The sequence below is a fragment of the Drosophila santomea genome, chromosome 2R, assembly GCF_016746245.2.
Source record: "Drosophila santomea strain STO CAGO 1482 chromosome 2R, Prin_Dsan_1.1, whole genome shotgun sequence".
NCBI lineage: Eukaryota > Metazoa > Arthropoda > Insecta > Diptera > Drosophilidae > Drosophila > Drosophila santomea.
The window spans coordinates 9912711-9932757 of NC_053017.2; the positions used below are offsets into that span (position 1 = coordinate 9912711).

General features: G+C 39.1%; 3 protein-coding genes across 15 annotated transcripts; 1 reads left to right on the plus strand and 2 right to left on the minus strand.

Moving 5' to 3' along the window:
* The first annotated feature begins 3 nt into the window (after positions 1-3).
* Positions 4-3554, plus strand: LOC120446632 (muskelin). Of its 2 annotated transcripts, XM_039627696.1 has the most exons (11): positions 41-59; positions 118-319; positions 389-601; positions 660-1002; positions 1081-1219; positions 1274-1875; positions 1937-2155; positions 2214-2533; positions 2586-2742; positions 2804-2927; positions 2983-3554. In XM_039627696.1, exons 2-11 carry the CDS (start codon positions 126-128, stop codon positions 3225-3227), a joined length of 2556 nt encoding a protein of 851 aa, XP_039483630.1. In that variant the 5' UTR covers positions 41-59; positions 118-125; the 3' UTR covers positions 3228-3554. The 2 variants fall into 2 exon arrangements, with proteins under 2 accessions (XP_039483629.1, XP_039483630.1); XM_039627695.2 differs by having other exon boundaries at positions 4-319.
* A 120-nt stretch (positions 3555-3674) lies between these two features.
* LOC120444835 lies at positions 3675-8440 on the minus strand. The gene is given in 15 exon segments (XM_044005888.1): positions 3675-3802; positions 3946-4053; positions 4123-4276; positions 4328-4457; positions 4516-4644; positions 4795-4949; positions 5013-5197; positions 5295-5641; positions 6715-6790; positions 6985-7092; positions 7214-7367; positions 7429-7558; positions 7618-7976; positions 8046-8230; positions 8288-8440. Coding segments are annotated over 15 exon segments (2427 nt in total). The 5' UTR covers positions 8412-8440; the 3' UTR covers positions 3675-3719.
* Positions 8441-8968: 528 nt separating this feature from the next.
* LOC120446816 (G protein alpha q subunit) lies at positions 8969-19432 on the minus strand. 12 transcript variants are annotated; one of them, XM_039627992.2, is made up of 10 exons: positions 19310-19432; positions 17803-18640; positions 15891-16400; positions 15583-15767; positions 15359-15513; positions 14714-14842; positions 14381-14510; positions 14163-14316; positions 13732-13839; positions 8969-13207 (listed from the first exon to the last, which is right to left on the minus strand). In XM_039627992.2, exons 3-10 carry the CDS (start codon positions 16006-16008, stop codon positions 13125-13127), a joined length of 1062 nt encoding a protein of 353 aa, XP_039483926.1. In that variant the 5' UTR covers positions 16009-16400; positions 17803-18640; positions 19310-19432; the 3' UTR covers positions 8969-13124. The 12 variants fall into 12 exon arrangements, with proteins under 12 accessions (XP_039483926.1, XP_039483923.1, XP_039483917.1 ...); XM_039627989.2 differs by lacking the exon at positions 14714-14842 and adding an exon at positions 15095-15223; XM_039627983.1 differs by lacking the exons at positions 8969-13207; positions 14714-14842 and adding exons at positions 13303-13498; positions 15095-15223 and having other exon boundaries at positions 13640-13839; positions 19343-19432.
* Positions 19433-20047: the final 615 nt, after the last annotated feature.

The following is a 20047-nucleotide window of genomic DNA, read 5'->3' on the forward strand; positions in this document are numbered from 1 at the left end:
TTACGCGGTTGTTGTGGGTGTGGAACAGGGAAGCACAGAAGCGCGGACAAGAAAGAAAGGTAATAACAGCTATAGCCGAGCGCCGTTAAACTTTTACCGCTAGAATCGTTGGAATAGAACTCGCCATGTCCTCCTCCTCGACATCCAGTCCCACGGACAACAGTTCGCACGGATCGGTGGCACTGTCCTCAGCCCTTAATCCGTCTTTGAACCCGGTCTCCGGCACAAATACCAGCAGCCAGAAGCCTTTTTCCCTTTCCGAGCGTTTGAACTTTGAGATCTACCGTTACTCCAGCTACTCGCCAAACTATCTGCCCGAGTAAGTTCTAGTCAGGAAAGGAAAATGGTGGCCCCGCATTTCGTAATTTGCATTCCATTCGAATCGTAGAAACGTCCTGGTGGACTGTCCCAACGACCAAACATCTAGGTGGTCCGCCTACACCAACAGCCCGCCGCAATTTCTCACCTTGAAGCTGCGCCGTCCCGCCATTGTGAAGAAAATCAAGTTTGGCAAGTTCGAGAAGTCGCATGTGTGCAACATCAAGAAATTCCGTGTTTACGGCGGCTTGGAGGACGAGCACATGGTATTGCTGCTGGAGGGGTAGGTCATTAAGCTGGTTCTCCAAAATGCGTTCTTTTATAAACTTCCCATATCCTAGTGGCCTGAAAAACGACAACGTACCGGAAGTATTCAACCTGCGCTGCCTGACCGAAGACGGCGCGGAAAACCTACCAATACTGTACCTCAAGATCGTGCCCCTGCTCTCCTGGGGTCCGTCCTTCAATTTCAGCATCTGGTACGTGGAACTGCACGGCCAGGACGACCCTATGTACACCAGTGCTCGCATGAAAAACTACAACTCGCTGCGCGAGGTGGAGATCATCAAGCTGTGTCTTAAGCACTTCCGCCAGCAGGGATATTTGAGTGCCTTTGGGGCGCTCCAGGAGCAGACGAATGTGCAACTGGAGCACCCACTGATTAGCGAGTTGCATAAGTGTCTGGTAAGTAAGGAATCAAGATCAAAAAGTTTTAAATCTTTAAAAACTTCGTATTAAATTAATACAAAATGTTAATTTTAGGTTTTGCAAGGAGACTTTGAGAAAGCTGAACGCTTTATAGTCGAGTGCATAGACGAGGGTCTCATGGATGAGTATTTGCATAAGCAGGACTACAAGCATAGCTGGCATATGAAGCTTACCGAAAGTGACTTGAAGCCTGGTAAGAATTTCCGTCTCCAAACAGAAATCATAAGCTCAGCTTCCAGCGTTTTAGGCAACCGCGGTGGCCACCAGCTGGTGGTGGATGCCAAAAAGAGACTTATTTATCTCTACGGCGGATGGGATGGTTACCAGGACCTAAGCGACCTTTGGGTATTCAACATCGAAGATGATCAGTGGACGCTACTGTGCGAAAGGTCAGAGCTTTCCAATGGGCCCACACCGCGATCCTGCCACAAAATGGTCTTTGATCCCATCAGCGAAAATGTATTCATGCTTGGTCGCTATCTGGACAACTCGATTCGAACTTCGGATTATATAAAAAGCGACTTTTACCTCTACGATACAAGGGCTGGAAACTGGATGCAAATATGCGATGACACCAGCCAAGTGGGTGGTCCTCAACTTGTCTATGATCACCAGATGTGCATGGATACCGATAAGCGTACAATTTACGTTTTCGGGGGCAAAATACTCACGCCTCGCAGTGTCAATGCCACTGCCGCGATAGAACCAGAATATTCGGGGCTGTTCTCCTATCACATAGCAACGAACACCTGGGCTCAGATTCTGGTGGACTGCCACCATGCCAGCGCTTCTCTGGCAGATGTGATGTCCATTAAGTCTAGGATCACTCACTGCATGGTTTTCCATAACGTAGGTTAAATATACTTAATGAGTTATGTATGCACTTATATGTATTTCTTCCCTACGTTAGAAACATCGAAAACTGTACATATATGGCGGACAACGAGGCAAGGAGGATCTTGATGAGTTTCTCAGCTACGATGTAGACACCCAAGCCATATCTGTCCTCAACAAGGAGCATCCACATCACGGAACCACCGCTGGCAATGAAGCCAAATTCGAACCTTCTTCTGGCTATACATTGCGTGCCACCATTGACTGTGAACGTGATGAAATTTATATTTTTTCTGTGAGTACTTTTGAGATTATTTCAGCGTTTATATACATATAATTGGTTTATTTTTTAGAGCCTAAGTAAGGTTAAGGATCGTCGTGATATACAGCATATTGATGCATCAAACTCCTTTTGGGTGTACTCCTTGCGCAGCCACAAGTGGTCAAGGATATATTACTGTCGCCACAGTGGTCAGGATGCAAACTCCATTAATAGCATGAATATTTTGGGCGCCAGCAAGGGGGATGGAACCTTAGAGCCGTGTCCCCGCTATGCCCACCAGCTGGTGTATGATGATGTGACTAATACCCACTATTTGTTTGGAGGAAATCCTGGTATCTGTCAGCAGCAGCAGCTTCGACTTGATGATTTTTGGCTTTTATGCTTGGAAAAGTATATAATTAACTAGCTGGGTGTAGCCGTAGCTAATCGACTTATATTTTAGGCCCAAAAGAGAGGAGATCCTGAAGCATTGTAGGTTTTTGGTGCGTAAATTACGCTACGAGGAGATGACGCGTCAGAATCCATTAAAGGCAATGCAATACTTACGACATCATATAGCCGATGTCATTGACCATAGTGATGCGGAGCAGTTAAATAATGTATGTCCAAAAAAATACTTCAAATATTTAAACTTCTTTTTATAGCAGTTAAATCTTTCAGTTCCACAAGCTTGCGTCCTTGCTTTTCAAAAACCATGATGGTAACCTCGAAAGAGAATGCACCACACCCGCGTTGTGTGCTGATGATCTCGAAACGGATTCCGATGTATCGGCAAAAATTAAAGGTTTTATTAATCAATGATATTTTCTTTTTGGAATACTAAGCTTTAATCTTTACAGAGGAAGTGGCTGATGGACCCGCTAGCGAGAATAACTCCCTGGAGTCGAACGAGAGCATGATCTCTTCTGGCATCTCGGAGAATGTCTCTAGTCCGAGCTCCTCCTCATGCACCAAAAGGGCGCGGACGGATTGCACTCCCGAGCTGAAGAATAAACGAGCTTTCCTGTTCAACAAACTGGTGCAACTGATGCCACCGAGCATGGTCCAACCTGAACGCAACCTTAGCGACTTTGTGGTCATGTGAATGTCCAAGTGCCAAAACCGATTCAATACGAGCCCCCATCCAAGATTATATTTAGCTTATTAAGTGTGTGAGAGTTTCGTTTTAAACTGTTGATCAATGTGATGTTTAATTCGCTTGTTTGCCTATATAAGGTTCTACGGTTAATGCAAGGCATGACATATATATGATTTTATTGTGATAGTTCACGTGTACTGAAGCCCCGGCTGGAGACAGCTGGATTCATAGTTAGTGCGCTTAGCTGAATAAGAACAGTATGTAAACCGTGTTATACTTAGTGGATTGTATATGTAAGCATGAAATAAAAGTTTTTTTAACGTCCAAAAGCAACAGGCGCCTTTCAGTTAATAATATGGGGGCAAATATAGCTTACAAGTTATTCAACAAAATCTTTACTGTCTTACATACATTTATTCCATTTTTATTTTAAAAATTTGTTATATTGCAATTGATCCGCAAAACCTTGTTACTCATCAATACATTTAGAAAACTAGTTTACAGCAAATTTGTTTCCTTTAAATGCGTTTCTAGAATTGTGTCTTTAACGGCAGTGAACACAAACCTAATGTTGTCGGTATCTAAAAAACAAAAACAAGACTGAACTAGTTATTGTGAAATAAGTGCTTTTGTTGCGTGGACACGGAAATAAATTCAGCGAAAAGAATAGGTTTTTACAAAAATTAAAATCACTAAGCAAAAGTGATTCGGACACTGTACTTACTTGTAGCAATGGTGAAATGAGGATAGATGTACTTGTAAGGATCAGAATTCGTGTCAATAAACATTTGCAGTATGAATTCTCGGGCTGCCTTGGCATCCTTTTTTGGACCTGTTTAATAAGAAGTAGAATGAAATTAAAGGTTTGGGTGGAATTAATTTCTGTTTGGGGACCTCTTACCATTAAAATCAGGAAAATAGTCTGCCAAATGCGTAGATTTTATTTTCTCCTCAAATAAATCCTCCTTGTTCAGAAACAGAATAACTGACGATTTTTGAAACCACTCCCACGAAATTATATGTGCAAATAAAGCCTTAGACTCCTCCATCCGGTTCTAAAAAACAATTTAGTTATTCATTACCAAAAATGGAGTTTCCAAAATTACATCATTCTTCTCTTCTACCAAGGTTAAATCAAATTCGGATAGCGCTACCAAAAACATAATCGATGTCACATTGGAAAAGCAATGAATCCACTTTTGTCTCTCCCCTCGTTGACCAGCTACGTCCACCATTCTGTATAGTAGTATTTAATTATAGTTATTAGTCCACTATATTTAAAATAAATAAATACCTTATCAGAAAACCGTCCAATTTGAATGGATACTCAACAATATCGGTTGTTGGCGCTCGAGCATAAAGAATATCCTGATCAGTTGCCTGGTAATCAGTCTTTTCAATTCGATTTAAGTGCTCCAAAAAGCTAATTGGACGAGAAACGAAAAAATTTATTTGAGTAGCCTGTGTTTTAAAGATATGGTTTCTTAGGCATAGATCTAGTATTACACATACAAAAACAATGAAACCTCTGTTTTGCTTCAGGTATTGCGAAATATATCAACGTTTTACTCACTATGCAGTAGAATCAGTCAGCTGGTATTCCCTACGACGATAATAGCACTCCTGGATGCCAGCATCGGTCCAAAGCGTTTTGATGGCACTCATGTATGGGGCCTCCAGCCTGGTAACAGTCTTGTAGTCGATGCTCTTCACCAGATCGGCAAGTATCTGTGGATCGTACGCCGTTGTTTGAGTCAAATCACTAAGTATTGGGCCAGGAGTTACTCTTACACTATGCTCCTGCTGACCGTAGGGTATATTCAGAACATCCATTGCACTGATCATCGACTGCATGGCCATGAATATGTTTTGAAAAATATTCTCGGTGAACTGCTTTCGTTCCTTGTCCGAAAAACCGTCGCCGTGAATAAGGCGCATTTGTTTGATGAATGTGGTCTTGCCAGATTCGCCCGTGCCTGCAATTGTGGAATTATTGGATATTTGTATATACATAAATATGGGCCATCAAATCAATTAGGAAGTGTAATGATTTTATCCACCGATTTCACTTACCCAGAACCAGCAGTTTGAGCTCGCGCCGTGCTTTTTTCTTTTCCGCTCTCAATACCTTTTCAATATCCCTACTGACACGCCTTGCCTCACGAGCCTCTTCCGATAAGCAGCAGTCCATGCAGCCCATTCGCGCAAGCATATTTCCCCCAGTGGACTCTGTTCCTTCACTGTTGAGAGGCTGACGAAACTTTATATATTGGGTGAAGATCGTCAATAGATGAATATAAATATGCGTGGCAGAGTGAAAGGGTATAATTGGTTCGTTGAAAGCATGTAACACGTAGAAGGAAGAGTTCCTGTCCGTCCGTTTGTCCGTATGTCCGTATGTCGTGATCTCGGGTCGTGATCTTGCAAGCAGATTCCAGTGACGCATGTGTTCATTCTTGTGACAACTCCAAAATGTTAAATCGGCTTCTCATGGATACATATCTGAGGCGATTTTCTAATACCGTCTTACTGGCCTTGAACATTACCATATATTATACAGCGTGGCTTGTTATCCGAATAATATTATCTCCCATGAGGATGTTAATACATAAACACTCATGCCTAAATATTTTATCAAATTTATGGAGACCACATTTTTGTATTGTTTTAAAAGATAATTTACTGTAAGGCATTAAATAAATATTTACAAAATATGTTATATCTAAATTAAGTTTTTAATCTGGTCGTTCCAAATGATTCATTTATATAAACAAGTAGCACTATATTCAGCGGGCGTTGTAGTGATAAAATGCTATATAATAACCGACTTACGTGTTTTGCACAATTTTTCTTTCTATTTTTTATTTAAGATCTCAAATTTATTTCACCGATTTAACAATTTTGGCTTGTAGGGCGTTTCCTCTTCGTGATTTATAGGCTCGTTTTTAAGTGATGAAACGCAATTTGGAAACTTCGTCACTATCACTTCTTTTTAGTTTTATATTTAAAAATTCACATTTGATTATGTTAAAGTTTTGTGTTATATTTTTCCCCTTATTTTTGGTTTTTTTTTGGAATTTATTTTTTAAATTCTAAACTTTCTCATTTCGACTAAGCTGAATATTTAGAGCATATATTCTGTGTTGAAGATTTTTTTAAGACTGATTGTGCGGCGCTCGACGAACTTTTATTTTTAACCGCATTATGCCGAAAATTCTCCGTACTGAGCCTACTTTATCCGTCATACTGACACTACAAAGAGCATTTTTAAGAGAATTTTTCCCTTATACTGACTCCACTGATCTATACAGTGGAAATCTCTTTAATGTACAATCACTTAATTTTTAATCACAACAGCATCAATAGATCAAGAGGGTTACATAATGCAAAATTATAAACAGGGTATATGTATGCTTAATACCAAAATAAACATTTATTTGAAAAATGTACTTTGTAAAAGTAAAGCGGGGTTCATTTTGGAAGTAATCAAAACAAATTACACTCCTTTAGGTTGCATTGCAAAATGGTATCCTTTACTGCGGCGAACACAAACCTAATATTTTCCGTATCTAAAAATAAAAATGATCTTAATTACGTGGGGCTTATAACGCATTATTTAGCTATTAATTAGACTGTGCTGTATTTATACGATAAAAATTTTAATTAAATGTTTGGCATAGCATTACGGAAGTACACTTATAAGTGAGGAAGATACACAACTACCTTAGCATAAGAACCAAATAAATCAGGACAATTCACTCACCTGTAGCACAGGTAAAATGGGAATATATCCTTTTAGGTGTATCTGAACTAACGTCTTCAAACAAACGTAGCACGTATTCTTGGGCAGCATTTGCATCTTGTGGTGGACCTAAAATAGTATACCTTTATTGAGTGTGCTTAAGGATAAAATATATAACTAAAAGATTTTCAGGTAACCATTATATGAATATATTTTAAATAATAAATAAATTACGCTTCAGAAGGCTTACCATCGTAATCAGGAAAATAATCTATCAAATGTGAATACATTATTTTCTTTTCCAACACGTCCTTCTTGTTTAGAAAAAGGATAATTGAAGCGGTTTCAAACCATTCGAATGTTATAACTGTATGAAATAAAGCCTTTGATTCCTCCAATCGATTCTGCAATTATCCGATTTTATTATTTCTAGAGATTGCGTATATGAATGACTTTTATCTGTACTTCGTTGTCGGATTCCATCATGAACTGATCGTATTCCGATAGTGCTGCCAAAAATATTATTGATGTAACATTCGAAAAAAAATGAATCCACTTTCTTCTCTCGGTTCGCTGTCCTGCGACATCCACCATACTGTCCATCAACGAAAAATGTCGTATTGCAACGATAAATAAAATTCAATGCGCATATACCTCAGCAGAAGGCCATCCAACTCAAAGGGATACACCTGAATATTAAGTGTCGGCTCTCGGGCACACAGAATATCCTGCTCGGTTGGCAAGTAATCAGCCTGTCCAATTCGACTTATGTCGCTCAAGAAACTAAGTTTAAAAAATATTTGAAAATAGGTACTCCAAAAGGCGTGGATTGTCGTCGTCCCTGGAGACCCAACTCACTATTCAGTTGTGTCGTTCACCTGATACTCCCTACGACGAGCACAGCACTCCTGGATGCCAGCATCGTCCCAAAGCGTTTTGATGGCATTCAAGTATGGATCCTCGAACGTGGTAACGGTCTCGTAATTGATGCTCATCACCAGATCGGCCAGTTCCTGTGGATCGTAGGATGTCGATTGTCGTTTGAGATGAAGTGTTCTTGATTAGATTCACGATTCACTTACACTATGCTCTCCCTGACCATAGGAAATCTTCAGCATATCCATGGCCTTGATCATTGACTGCATGGCCATGAATATGTTCTGAAATACCAGCTTGATGTACCCACGCTTGTCCTCGTCCGAGTAACCGCTGCCGTGGATAATACGCATCTGTTTGATGAATGTGGACTTCCCGGACTCGCCCGCCCCTGAGGATATACACACATTGGATCCTGGATACATCCCGATAACCCATTTCCACGTACCCAGCAGCAGTAGCTTAAGTTCACGTTTTGACCTCTGCTTCTCCAGGTGCAACTGTTTGTCGATCTCCCGATTGATACGCTTTTTTTCCCTTGACTCCAAAGATACACAGCAGTTCATTTCCATGCTGAATTTTTGTATGAATCCGTGAAACAAGTTAACGCTTTGCTGCTTTTATCTCAATTAAGGGTGCCCTTTTGACAAGTATCCGAACTTAAATGTATTTTTTGCTGTATTCCACCGACCAGTTTACCGTCTATGCAAAAAGTTTGTTAAGAGATGAGTTTTTCTCGGATCGCCTTACTTCTTCTTTTTTGTATCCCTAAAACCGTATTTTTCCATTCTTCCGCCGCTCAAAAACACATCCGTACGCCGTCGAGAAATACCGAAAACTGATTTGCAAAAAGTGTTAAAAACAAAATTACAAAAGCACTTGAAAGCTCCGCGTCCTATAAATTTGAAATGTTCTCTTGATAAATCGCATCAGAACTCCCAGAGAAATATTGTTCAGACCATCTCTGGGGATCGCTAGAACTCCCAGTTCCCATTATATAATCCAATTAAATTTGTTTGAGCTCACTTACGGAACTGTTGAGTTCGTTATCAGTTCGAAATCATCTATTTTCGAATTCAGTGTTCCAGGATGTAGAGGATCGTAGTTGCAAGAGCAGAACACAGTGGAGGTCTTTTCAATATACTTTTATTTATATTATATTGGTTTTTTCATTAATATTAAGGTGTACATAGATACTTTTAATTATCTAAAAAATTTGTTTAGTTACAATTGCCACGCATACAATCGCCGTCTGCTCCGTCAATATGATTTGTATGACAAATGTATAGACACCCAGGAAAACCCCGTCCGTCCAATATCAATTCAATCAATTCAAATGCTACAGTTATCAATAGTCGGCCCATGGACATGTTGGACTGTGTCTGTCTCCAAATCGGGGATTCTGTGTGGTTGGTTGGTTGGTTGCCTTAATCCTAGGCTAAGCATGCGGTTCCAGTGGATGTTTCATTAGCTTCTGATTTACACGTATGTACGAGTATATACTCGTATGCTTAGGTGTGCGATGGAGAAACTAGAGTCGAATGTTACTATTTCTCCCTAAAGTCGCCCGAACTCACAACTAATATTTCTTACTGCTTAGCCCGATGCTGAGTTTATGGGGTTTTGTTCCAAACCGAAAACATCGGCTAGCCATTCTTATTATCGATAATGTAGTTTTCTTTTTAACGTCAAGGGCGATTTTCATTTGGGATTCTTTTCAATGTTTTTTTTTTGCATTTTTTTTTTTGCTTTTTAAGCTTTCTTATGTGGAATGTGGTCATTCTTTCATTTACATACATAGTTAAAGTAAAAACTAGCCACCGAATGCCATGCCTAAATGGTTGGTTTTCAATTGTCTGAAAATCGTGGCCATACTTATCGAGTATCAGGCCCAAAGGATCAAATTGCATCCTTTTGCTTTCATTCCGCTCTAGATTTACACAATTACATAAATTTCCCATTTAAATTGTTGTCCCTTTTGCTTGCAGTTCTGTTTGAGTTTGTTGCTTAGAAAATTTCTTTTTACTTTTGTTTACTTTGTTATTTTGTTACTTTGTTTAATCTTAATTCCTTACAATACAATCTGAAATTCCTTTAGCAATCGTCGGATTTGTGTATTATGCACTCGGCTTCTCTATATTGGAAATACATATCTAGTAGATTCTTCTGCGTTACTTTGGTTTTATCATGTAATTTAAGTTATTAATCGTAACAATTGTAAGTGTAATCAAAATTATAAATTGTATATAAAAATACAAAATACATACATTAATGGTTTATATCAAATTCTCATTTTATTATTTATTATATGTAGTTCACTTTGAGTTTAATGTACACTTACATACACATGCTCGATTATGTGGTATATCTCAGGAGGCTTTCGAATGCCCCTGCGAGTAATTTGCCAAATATTTACATACAACTGTCTGACTATCGGTGCGTATCATAAAAATAAGGAACCAATCTATCAACCCAAAGCACAACAATCTGGCAATACACACATGCTGATAATCTGAATATTTTGGGGCATGCAACAGGCTCCAGTTCGGCTCGGCTCCAGTAGTGGTGAAAAGAATCGAGTTTCGAGTTTCCCCCTGGAGTTTGGAGTCTGGAGTCTGTCCTATATAATTTATGGGATTTATTATAGTGGAAAGGCACAAAATGCTAGGGAAATCATACCGAAATCGACCAATTTAAAGTGTGTGCGTATGTGTGGCTGCAAAATCGGAACATTTGATCATTGAAACCGCCGAAAAACTCTTGTATTTTGGGAAGAACCAAACCGGAAAGAAAGGATCAAAGTAAATGGGAGACTTTGTCTGCTCGCTGATGCTGATGCAATTCATTGGACGGAAAACTATATATATGTCAGTGTGTGAATGTCTATAATGCATAATGCCGTGGATATAAAAAACGGGCCAGGCCAAAATCGTTCGGAGCTACCAAATTGGATGCCAGCTGTGAGTTTGTATTCGCATCAAGAACCTAAACCGATTCCATATCCATTCCAATCCCAATCCCAATCGGTCATGCATGCTCAAAACTCATTGGCATCATGGCTCTGTGTTCTCTGCTACATCTTTTAAAATACACATTGACTTATTGAAGCTTTTTAAAAGCTAATCCATTGGTTAATCATAAAAATGGTTTAATTACTTTACTTTTACTTTCACTTTCACTAGATGTGGTTACGAGGATTAAAGCTTTATACAACACACTGTTGAATCGTACTTAAACTAAGATGCGTCTTGGTTTTTGGTTATTCGCGGTCATAGGTCATAGGTCGTGAGTCACGGTTGTAGGACATAGGATTCTCAAATCTCCACTGCCATGGCAAAGTATCTATTCCTCTGTGGCCCCGAGTGAACTAAACTCCAAGTGATGAGTTGAGGGAATCTCGGTTGAACAAAATAAGTGTAATAATAAATTATGAAAAACATTTTGCATCATATTTATTTTACATACATGTACGTTTTTGAATTGTTTTCCATTTTATTTATTTTTTGTTTCCACATATGCGTAGAGTAGAATTGTTTTTATTTGGATTTTTACATAAATAATTTGTTGATGGGGTTTTCTATTTATGTGCGTCTCATTTAGTTATCCTTGTATTATTAAATTAAACTAAAATTATAAAAACAAAAACAAAACACTGGACCCACTTGGCTGACTTTGCCGTTTTGGATAGCCGCAAAGCGAGTCCCTTGTTGCATACATTAAGATCTATAAAATAAGCAAACAACTAACAAAGTTAATGTAAAAAGTACGAAAATCAAGCTATTTTTGATAACAATGTTTCGACTGAAATTTTGATGGCAACAAAAGTATAGTATGTGAGAGCAAAACTTTCCCTTCTGATAGTTGTGTTTCTCGACCAGTGGTATATCGCATTTGATTGGATTTAACCTGATGTCTGATTAAATATCAATAAGTTGTATGGATTTTCCTTTTGCATGTTGCATGTTGCATGTTGCATGGGTGGTTATCGACATTTTTACAAACACGTATTTAATGAATGCTCCATGTAAATGTTTCTGGCGTTTCTCATACAAATTTATCTCCTATATCGTTTGTATTGGTTTGCATGCTTTTCATTTCTTTTTTTTATTCTCATGGTATTAATACGAATCGTAATTTACAATGAATGGAGCTCCCGCAATGCAAATTAATCTATTTTTAAATTGTTACATATGCGTTTATGAATTATTATATCTGCCTTCATGTGTAGTTAATTATTCCGGTAAACAATAGTATCAATAGTTACGGTTTACGGTTTAGCTTAATAAAAAATACGCTATTATCTGTGATTTCGTTTTCATTCATTTTATCAGCTTATCATTTTCGGTTTATTATTTTTACACGCCTATATGCCCTGAAATTCTAATAAGAAACTTCTTGCATATATAATTCTTTGAATATATATATTTCGGGGGATTTTTACGCAAAAGTATGTTTTGTTTTTTCTGTAGTTATTTAGTAAAATGTTGCTTTATTATGTTATGCTTCAGTACGACAAAGTTGTTTCAGTTTGTTGTTCCTTATCAAGCTTTTGATTAAATTTACGTTTCATATTTGTGTTTCGGATTTTATTACAAAAGTTACTATAGTAATAAATTTATTTAAATAGTACAGCGTGACAACAACTAATTCGGCCGATATTTTTGTATAAAAACTTTTCAAGGAAATCGTGTTTCTTGTGTAGGCAGGAAAAACTCCCGTCAGTCTTCCGGACCTAAGTCCGAAATAGCTGGCCATTTGTTTAAAACTAACCAAAAACTCTATCGATTGGATCCCAATCATTTCTGGCTACTGTCTTTTTGACTCCCAAGGGGTTTCCTTTTCGAAACGCTTATAAAATCACACAACGTTTTCTGAAAACTTTGCAGTTGAAAAGAATACAAATATTCAAATATTAATTATTGTTGTACGAATCGCCATATTCGTAAGGTAAAGCGAGAAACTCTGCCCCGATTATTTGTTGTCACACTGTATCAGATTTTGTGTTATTTTTCTCTCAAATTAAAATGTATACATCTTTTCCAGCAATCTGTTGATGCGGGTTTACCATCTCAGTTTAGTATTCTATTTATGCTACAATTTTCGGTTCCTGATGTAACAAACGTAAGAAACTTTTTCGGGTCTAATTTATGCCTAATTTTCGGCCACATTCGCTCGCTTCTCAATTCTTCTTTTATATTTAGTAAATATGCGAAAAAGGAATTATATGAATGTGTATGTGTGTTTGTATAAAAATCACAAAAATAGTTTTTCGATCCAAATCCAGCTTAGACCAAATTATATTCCTTAAGGTTCGATTGCAGAATTGTGTCCTTAACAGCTGCAAACACAAACCTTATATTTTCCGTATCTAGACAAAGAAAAGAATGAGTAGTTAGTTGGTTTTGTCAGCAAAATCGTTTGATAGTTAACTGCACACATATTCCATTCACGATATTTAACAGATTTAACAGACTATATTGCAATTTTATTGAGGGACTTTGAAAAACAAATCAAATACATTATAATTAAATAATTCATTTGCATTGCCACTTTTCCTGTAATCCGCACTGCCCGCATTAGCCCAAATTGAATTCCTTAAGTGCATTTTGCATAATTGTATCTTTGACAGCGCAGAACACAAGTTTGATGTTTTCGGTATCTGTTTACCAAGAGATCGTTGTTTTTATTAGAAATAAATTCGTTAGGTATACAAATTTGACTAGCGATACACTCTACACTCTACTCTAGATCAGCGGCAGAAGCAAATGCAAATGTAAATGTTTTTCACACAAAAGTTTACCTTTTGACCAAACCCTTCTTTAGGCTGAAAACTTAAATCACATCCACACGCATATTCTGACCACAAACCGAACTGGTAACTGGTGAACTTACCTGTAGCACACGTGAAATGAGAATAGATAATTTTTTCGGAATCTGGATTTAAATCTACAAACATTCGCAGTATAAACTCTCGGGCCGTTATTGCATCTCGCTGAGGACCTGTTTCGATAAGAAGGCAAATGAAAGGTTACGTCTAGCGTGGTTCTACAAGTAGCAAAATAATAAACTAGCAAATAGTCTACAGATGATATTGGCGATTTGAGGCAATTGCATAGATCTTAAGTACTGGCGAAAGTAAGGTGAAAGTCCACCTGTGGCCGTTGTGAAATGCGAATAGCATTGACGTTCTGGATCTGGATTGCAGGCCAAGTACTTTTTCAGAACGAACTGTTTGGCCGCAGCGTGATCCTGTTTTGGACCTGGTTCATTGCCGCATAAAATCATTCATAATTATTGCCAACATTACCAATCGGAACACTTACCATCGTATTCGGGAAAATAGTCTACCAAATGCGAATACATTATTTTCTCTTCCAACAAGTCCTTCTTATTCAGGAAAAGAATAACTGACGAATTTTGAAACCAAGGGTACGTAATTATAGTACGAAATAAAGCTTTAGATTCCTCCATTCGATTCTGTGAAAGCGTATATTTGATTATTTAATTGAAAACATACTATATATTCAAGTTGAAATCATACCTCATTATCAGATTCAAACAAGATTTGATCGTACTCCGATAGCGCTACCAAAAATATAATTGATGTCACATTTTCAAAGCAATGAATCCACTTTCTTCTCTCGGATCGCTGACCTCCGACGTCCACCATTCTGTTTATTAGGAAAAAAATATTATTGTAGAAAAGTTAAACAGCAAATGAACTACATTTAAAGCCAAACATACAAGCATTTAATTCTAGAGCGCAGGGCCAAACTAGTAACTAAAATGTAAGACATCGTCTTTTACTAGCTTTACAATAACCATTTACATTTCTAGCCTTGTCGAATTACCAATTCACATTTTAAATATATACCTAAACACAATGCCATCCAAATCGAATGGATACTCAAGAATGCCAGTTGTCGGCACTCGAGCACGCAGAATATCCTGCTCGGTTGGCAAGTAATCAGCCTGTTCAATTCGAGCCAGATCGCTCAAGTAGCTAAATTAGATAAATTAGTACACATTTAAAACAAAGAGCGGAACCAAAAGCAGTGGCAAATAGTTTTGCAGCCCGTCTCAGTCCACCAACTTCGCTGAAGGCCCTAACTAGGTCCCTACATTAAATGGTTGGAAAGACATGCGCTAAAGAAAATCTTAAGTATTTAGATAAAAAGTACAAATAAATTTGAACCATAACCAAAAAAGAGGTAATGTACATGCAACGAGGTAAGGTGAGAAAGATGGTATGTACCTAAATCTGATTTCTTCTAAATCAAAGGGATACTCAATTATCCCTGTTGTCGGCACACGAACTCTTAAAATGTCTTGCTCAGTGGGTAAATATGCAGGTTGAGCCACACGATCGAGATCCTTCAGATAACTATACATAAACAAGATCATTGATTTAGTTTGCATAGTCGTTTCAGTAGTTTCAGTCTCATTCGTTCGTGTCGTTTCTGGGTCATTTTGCGGAAGAACTTAATCCGTTCCCTTTGCATGCCAACGGGTAACTTACTATTTGGCTGAATCAGTCAGCTGATATTCCCTACGACGATCATAGCACTCCTGGATGCCAGCATCGTCCCAAAGCGTTTTGATGGCATTCAAGTATGGATCCTCGAACGTGGTAACGGTCTCGTAATCGATGCTCATCACCAGATCGGCCAGTTCCTGTGGATCGTAGGATGTCGATTGTCGTTTGAGATGAAGTGTTCTTGATTAGATTCACGATTCACTTACACTATGCTCTCCCTGACCATAGGAAATCTTCAGCATATCCATGGCCTTGATCATTGACTGCATGGCCATGAATATGTTCTGAAATACCAGCTTGATGTACCCACGCTTGTCCTCGTCCGAGTAACCGCTGCCGTGGATAATGCGCATCTGTTTGATGAATGTGGACTTCCCGGACTCGCCAGTGCCTGGGGTTATAGGATTGGAAAATATATAGCCATAAGCGGCGGGCGTACAATGCAATTAGCGAGGCGGCTTCAATTGCATTAAGCCAGGCTAAGTGCAATCAAAATGGGCCATGCTCCACTTACCCAGTAGTAGCAGTTTAAGCTCGCGGCGCGCATCTCTCTTGTCTCGGCGCAACTGCTTCTCGATTTCCTGATTGATGCGCTTTTGTTCCTTGGCCTCCTCCGATAAACAGCACTCCATGCTAACTAGATTTATAGACGCTTTCGCGTGCTGCTGCCACTACGCTCGACAGGCCGTTCCGTATATAAAATGTATGCTGTTTGGATGGTGGGATGGTCTCCTGGACTCCCTTCTCTGGACCCTCTGACACCTAGCTAATTGGTTGTGTGGCGGGCGCTGACTTCACCCGTTCCAAGTTACTGATTCTGTTTCAGTTTCGATTGGTGCATTTGTACTTCGGCTTTGCTCGCTCTGCAGACCTCCTCCAGCGCGCTTACGATCCACGCTCTCTTTGGCTATTGCTATTGCTAATTACGGGTCTACGCTAAGTTCTTGACCAGATTTCGGTGACTCGGAGGCTGAGAGTGATGGCTACTAATGAACAAAGACCACATCGAACGATCCAAGAACATCTGCAAGGAGACAAAGCTTTGATTTAGTACTTGCATAACCAAAACTGTAGGATCTATGCTACTATGGCTCTTACGGACCACCACAGTTGTTGGCCCAACGAGAGTTCGCCGCGTTGTGTCCCGTGCTAGCAATTAACATTTCATATTTGCTAGCCTGCCCCACTAGCTGGCGACGTCGATGACGACGTCGGATATAGATGGCCCATGGCTACCCATGACTACCCCTGGACTTCCTCTGACCATGGCATTGGCTTTGGTTCTAGGTTCTAGGTTCTGGGCCAGCTCTCTCTGCGCAGACCTGGGATCGCACTCTACCAGGTGGCTATAGATTGAGGAAGCGTTCGCCCAATGCCCCTCAGCCAAGTTCAATGCAAGAAAGCTGATTTTGGAAAATATATGGCTTCGCTGCCCACAAGTTCGCGAGAGTGTTCTCCAATAGAGTGGACCCAGCCAGTCGATGGATATGAAGAATTTGATAGCAGTCTACTTTGAAATATAAAAAGCCACCCAGAGCTATGACTTATGATCATTCAGTAGAATCTTACAATGATTATCACTATATATATGTATATGTATATACCAGTTCTAATTTTCAGATTATCTTGTAAAGGTATCAGTCCACCCGAACTCGTAGTTCATTCATGGGTTCAGCGTAGGGCATGCCTATGGAATATAGCCTATAACCACTGCTGCTATTTCCTCTCTTTTCCAACCCCCACACCCTGTTTATATATCGAGTGATGGCTAATCCAATTTCGTTTGGCGAACATGGGTGACATGGGTCGAGGTAGGGCTTTCAGCATGACCACTACCAAATATCGATGGAATACCTAACAATATTTTTGACAAAAGTCCGAATAGGGGAACTTGGCGGCCCAAGTGGGGGAATATGGAGATCTGGATAGTGGCTAGTGGCTAGTGGCTAGCCTCATAGATTTTGGGAGGATTAGAGGGCTGCACTCGGAACACATTGCTCGCTGAGCAAAGCCACAAAATCTAATTAGCAGTGGCAGTGGCAAAATTCAGGGGCAAAATCACTTTTCTAATGCAAGCTAACTCCGAAAACCGATTCTATGTAGGTCGGAAATACCTTCATGTTACTCATGCAGTTCCTTATCGCCCTATTTTCACTGGAGTATTTATAAGCTGATATTTCAGGTACAAAAGTACCCTTTCATTATAAACTACAGCATTTGTACAAGATCTGGCAGTTGGTAAAGCGTGGCTTTTACACAAACTAAATATATTAAAATGCAGTTGAATGATGTGGAGAATAAGCTTGCCAATTGACTAGCTCTTGGGTTTTGATTTTTGGCCAGTTATTGGGGCCAACCAACAAGTGGTCGAGTCGGAAATAAAACCAGGAAATTACGATTCTCGTATTCATTTCAGCATTACTTACTTAACAACATTACGGAGACACGGGACTAAAGGTATTCAGACGAGATTCTCCAAAAAGATGTTCCGGTTATCGTCTCGATTTGTTTTAGCTACCACTATGTTATAGAAAAAATATTGAATGTCGGGCTTTAATACGCCGATTGAAGTTCTTCCGGATTGATAGGGTTTTGTTTTTGTTTTGGTTCCCTGCCGATGTTCGGTCTGTTTTAGATATTTTTAGTTTTAGTTTAAAGTTTAATCGTTTAATCACGCGATTTGCTTTGCGTTGCGGTGCGTTGGTTGGTCTTACGTTTTTTTTTTTTTGGTTAGCTTAAACTAATTTCAAAAGCATTTAGTTTTTAGTTGGTTTGCGGTTTGGAAAACATTTGTTTTTAAGGAACGTGTGTAGTTGGTTATATATTTTTACTGGTGCTTTGTAATATAAAAGTTACGATAACGTCTGTTCGGCTTCCTTTTAATGTAAATGTGATACTATTTATATATGTAGATATATATCCATATATATACATATGTATATATACTATATGATATATAAATATATATACAATTTCCCCTTTTTGCTTCTAGATTTCGGTGTGTATGAGGGCTGTTTTTGTTGGTTTTTAACGTTTCTGCTTGTTGTTGTTTTCAAACACCAGTCTGTAAATGCAACGAAGTTTCAACAAATATTCATTGTAGTGTAATTGAAACGGAAAAGTATGTACGACGACGACGACGACGGCGGCGAAGAGCGGTCCTCAAATTGATTTCACACGAAACACTTAGTGGCTCCTTTTGTATTTAATTTTCTGCATATTTTATGCTTCTTGTATTTGTTTATTTTTCTGTATGCAGTGGAACTGCAAGTAAAGAAGAGAGACAGAGAGATAAGGAGAAGAACGATGGGGGGTGGCATGGGTGGTGGTAAGGTAGGAATATGCATTCCGGAAAATCATCATCATACTGGCTAAGGTAAACACACACGACCCCCCCAGCTCCCATTTTTTGCTTTTTGGTTAGCCCACCCGTTTTAAGCCCAAAAATATGCACAATCCACTAGGTATTTCCGCGACCCCAACTTAACTTTCGGTTAGGCGCACCGTTTAGTGGCAAAAGAAAACACATTAAGTTAAAGAAACTATTGCTTTTTTAAATTTCGCAACTTTTTTCCTATTCGTAGTGTTTTTCTCGGGCAAGCAGTGCGACCTGCTGCGCACTGCTTTACGAACGAATACACACAAATATAAGCGAGGGCGTTAACGAAACGAAAAAATTTTGATAGCAATGCGATTCGAAGATTTCGCGATTCGATTCCCCGTTTGTTTAACAATTATGGGGGGCCTTGCCCAATGGCCAGCACTGTTTGGCGAAAAAACACACTTTACACTGGCATTTCGGGGAACGTTTTCGGTGCAGATAAAATTTTTTTGTCGAGGGGGGGATTTTTTCGGGTGGCTACCAGGCGGCTGCGGATGGCGACCGCTGGCTGGCGGGGAGTCCGTTTGACGGGGATCTTGCTCGAAACTCACAACATATTCGATTTGGCATCGCTCGCTACTCACAACATATTTAATTTTGCATTTTTCGCTAACGTTGACGCACGACCCGACTTTCGATAGCAGGAGGCGTTATTTGTCCGAACCTATCGGGCCTATCGTTGTTCGATATCGATGCCGGAACCTATCGGGTGGCCTTTGAACTAGTGATGGCCAGGCATCGATGTTGAAATCGATGCTTTAAAATCATAGCCTTCGTCGCATTACTTAAGTTAGACTTGTTAATTGCAGCAGCATATTTAATTTAATTTGTTACTAATAAATAATAACGTATTTTCCGGCCCTACGGCGTAATTTAAAAGTAAAATACTTTCGATATTTTTAAGTTGCCATCTTAGTTTCAAGTAGGTCGGGAGCTGCCATACCGATTTCTACAGTTGTGCATCAGTAAGAAATTGTGAGGCAACACCCGGCATTCTAAACAAATAAAGTGGCAGCGTCCGATATCCTTAGAAATCAGGATGGCATTATAAAACATCCTCAAAAATCAGAATGGCAACGTCCGACAGCTTAGAAAGTAAATAGGGTGACCTTTTTACTGCATGAAAGCAAATAAATTTACTATGGCTATGATCTTTCAGCTTCGTTAAGCTGTGACACGAACCCATCGCAAAGTAATAGTACTAAATATATATATATTTAAGTGTATTTCAAAATTTATTTTCACTTAAAATATTACCAAAACAACCACATGATAATCAGAATTGAAAT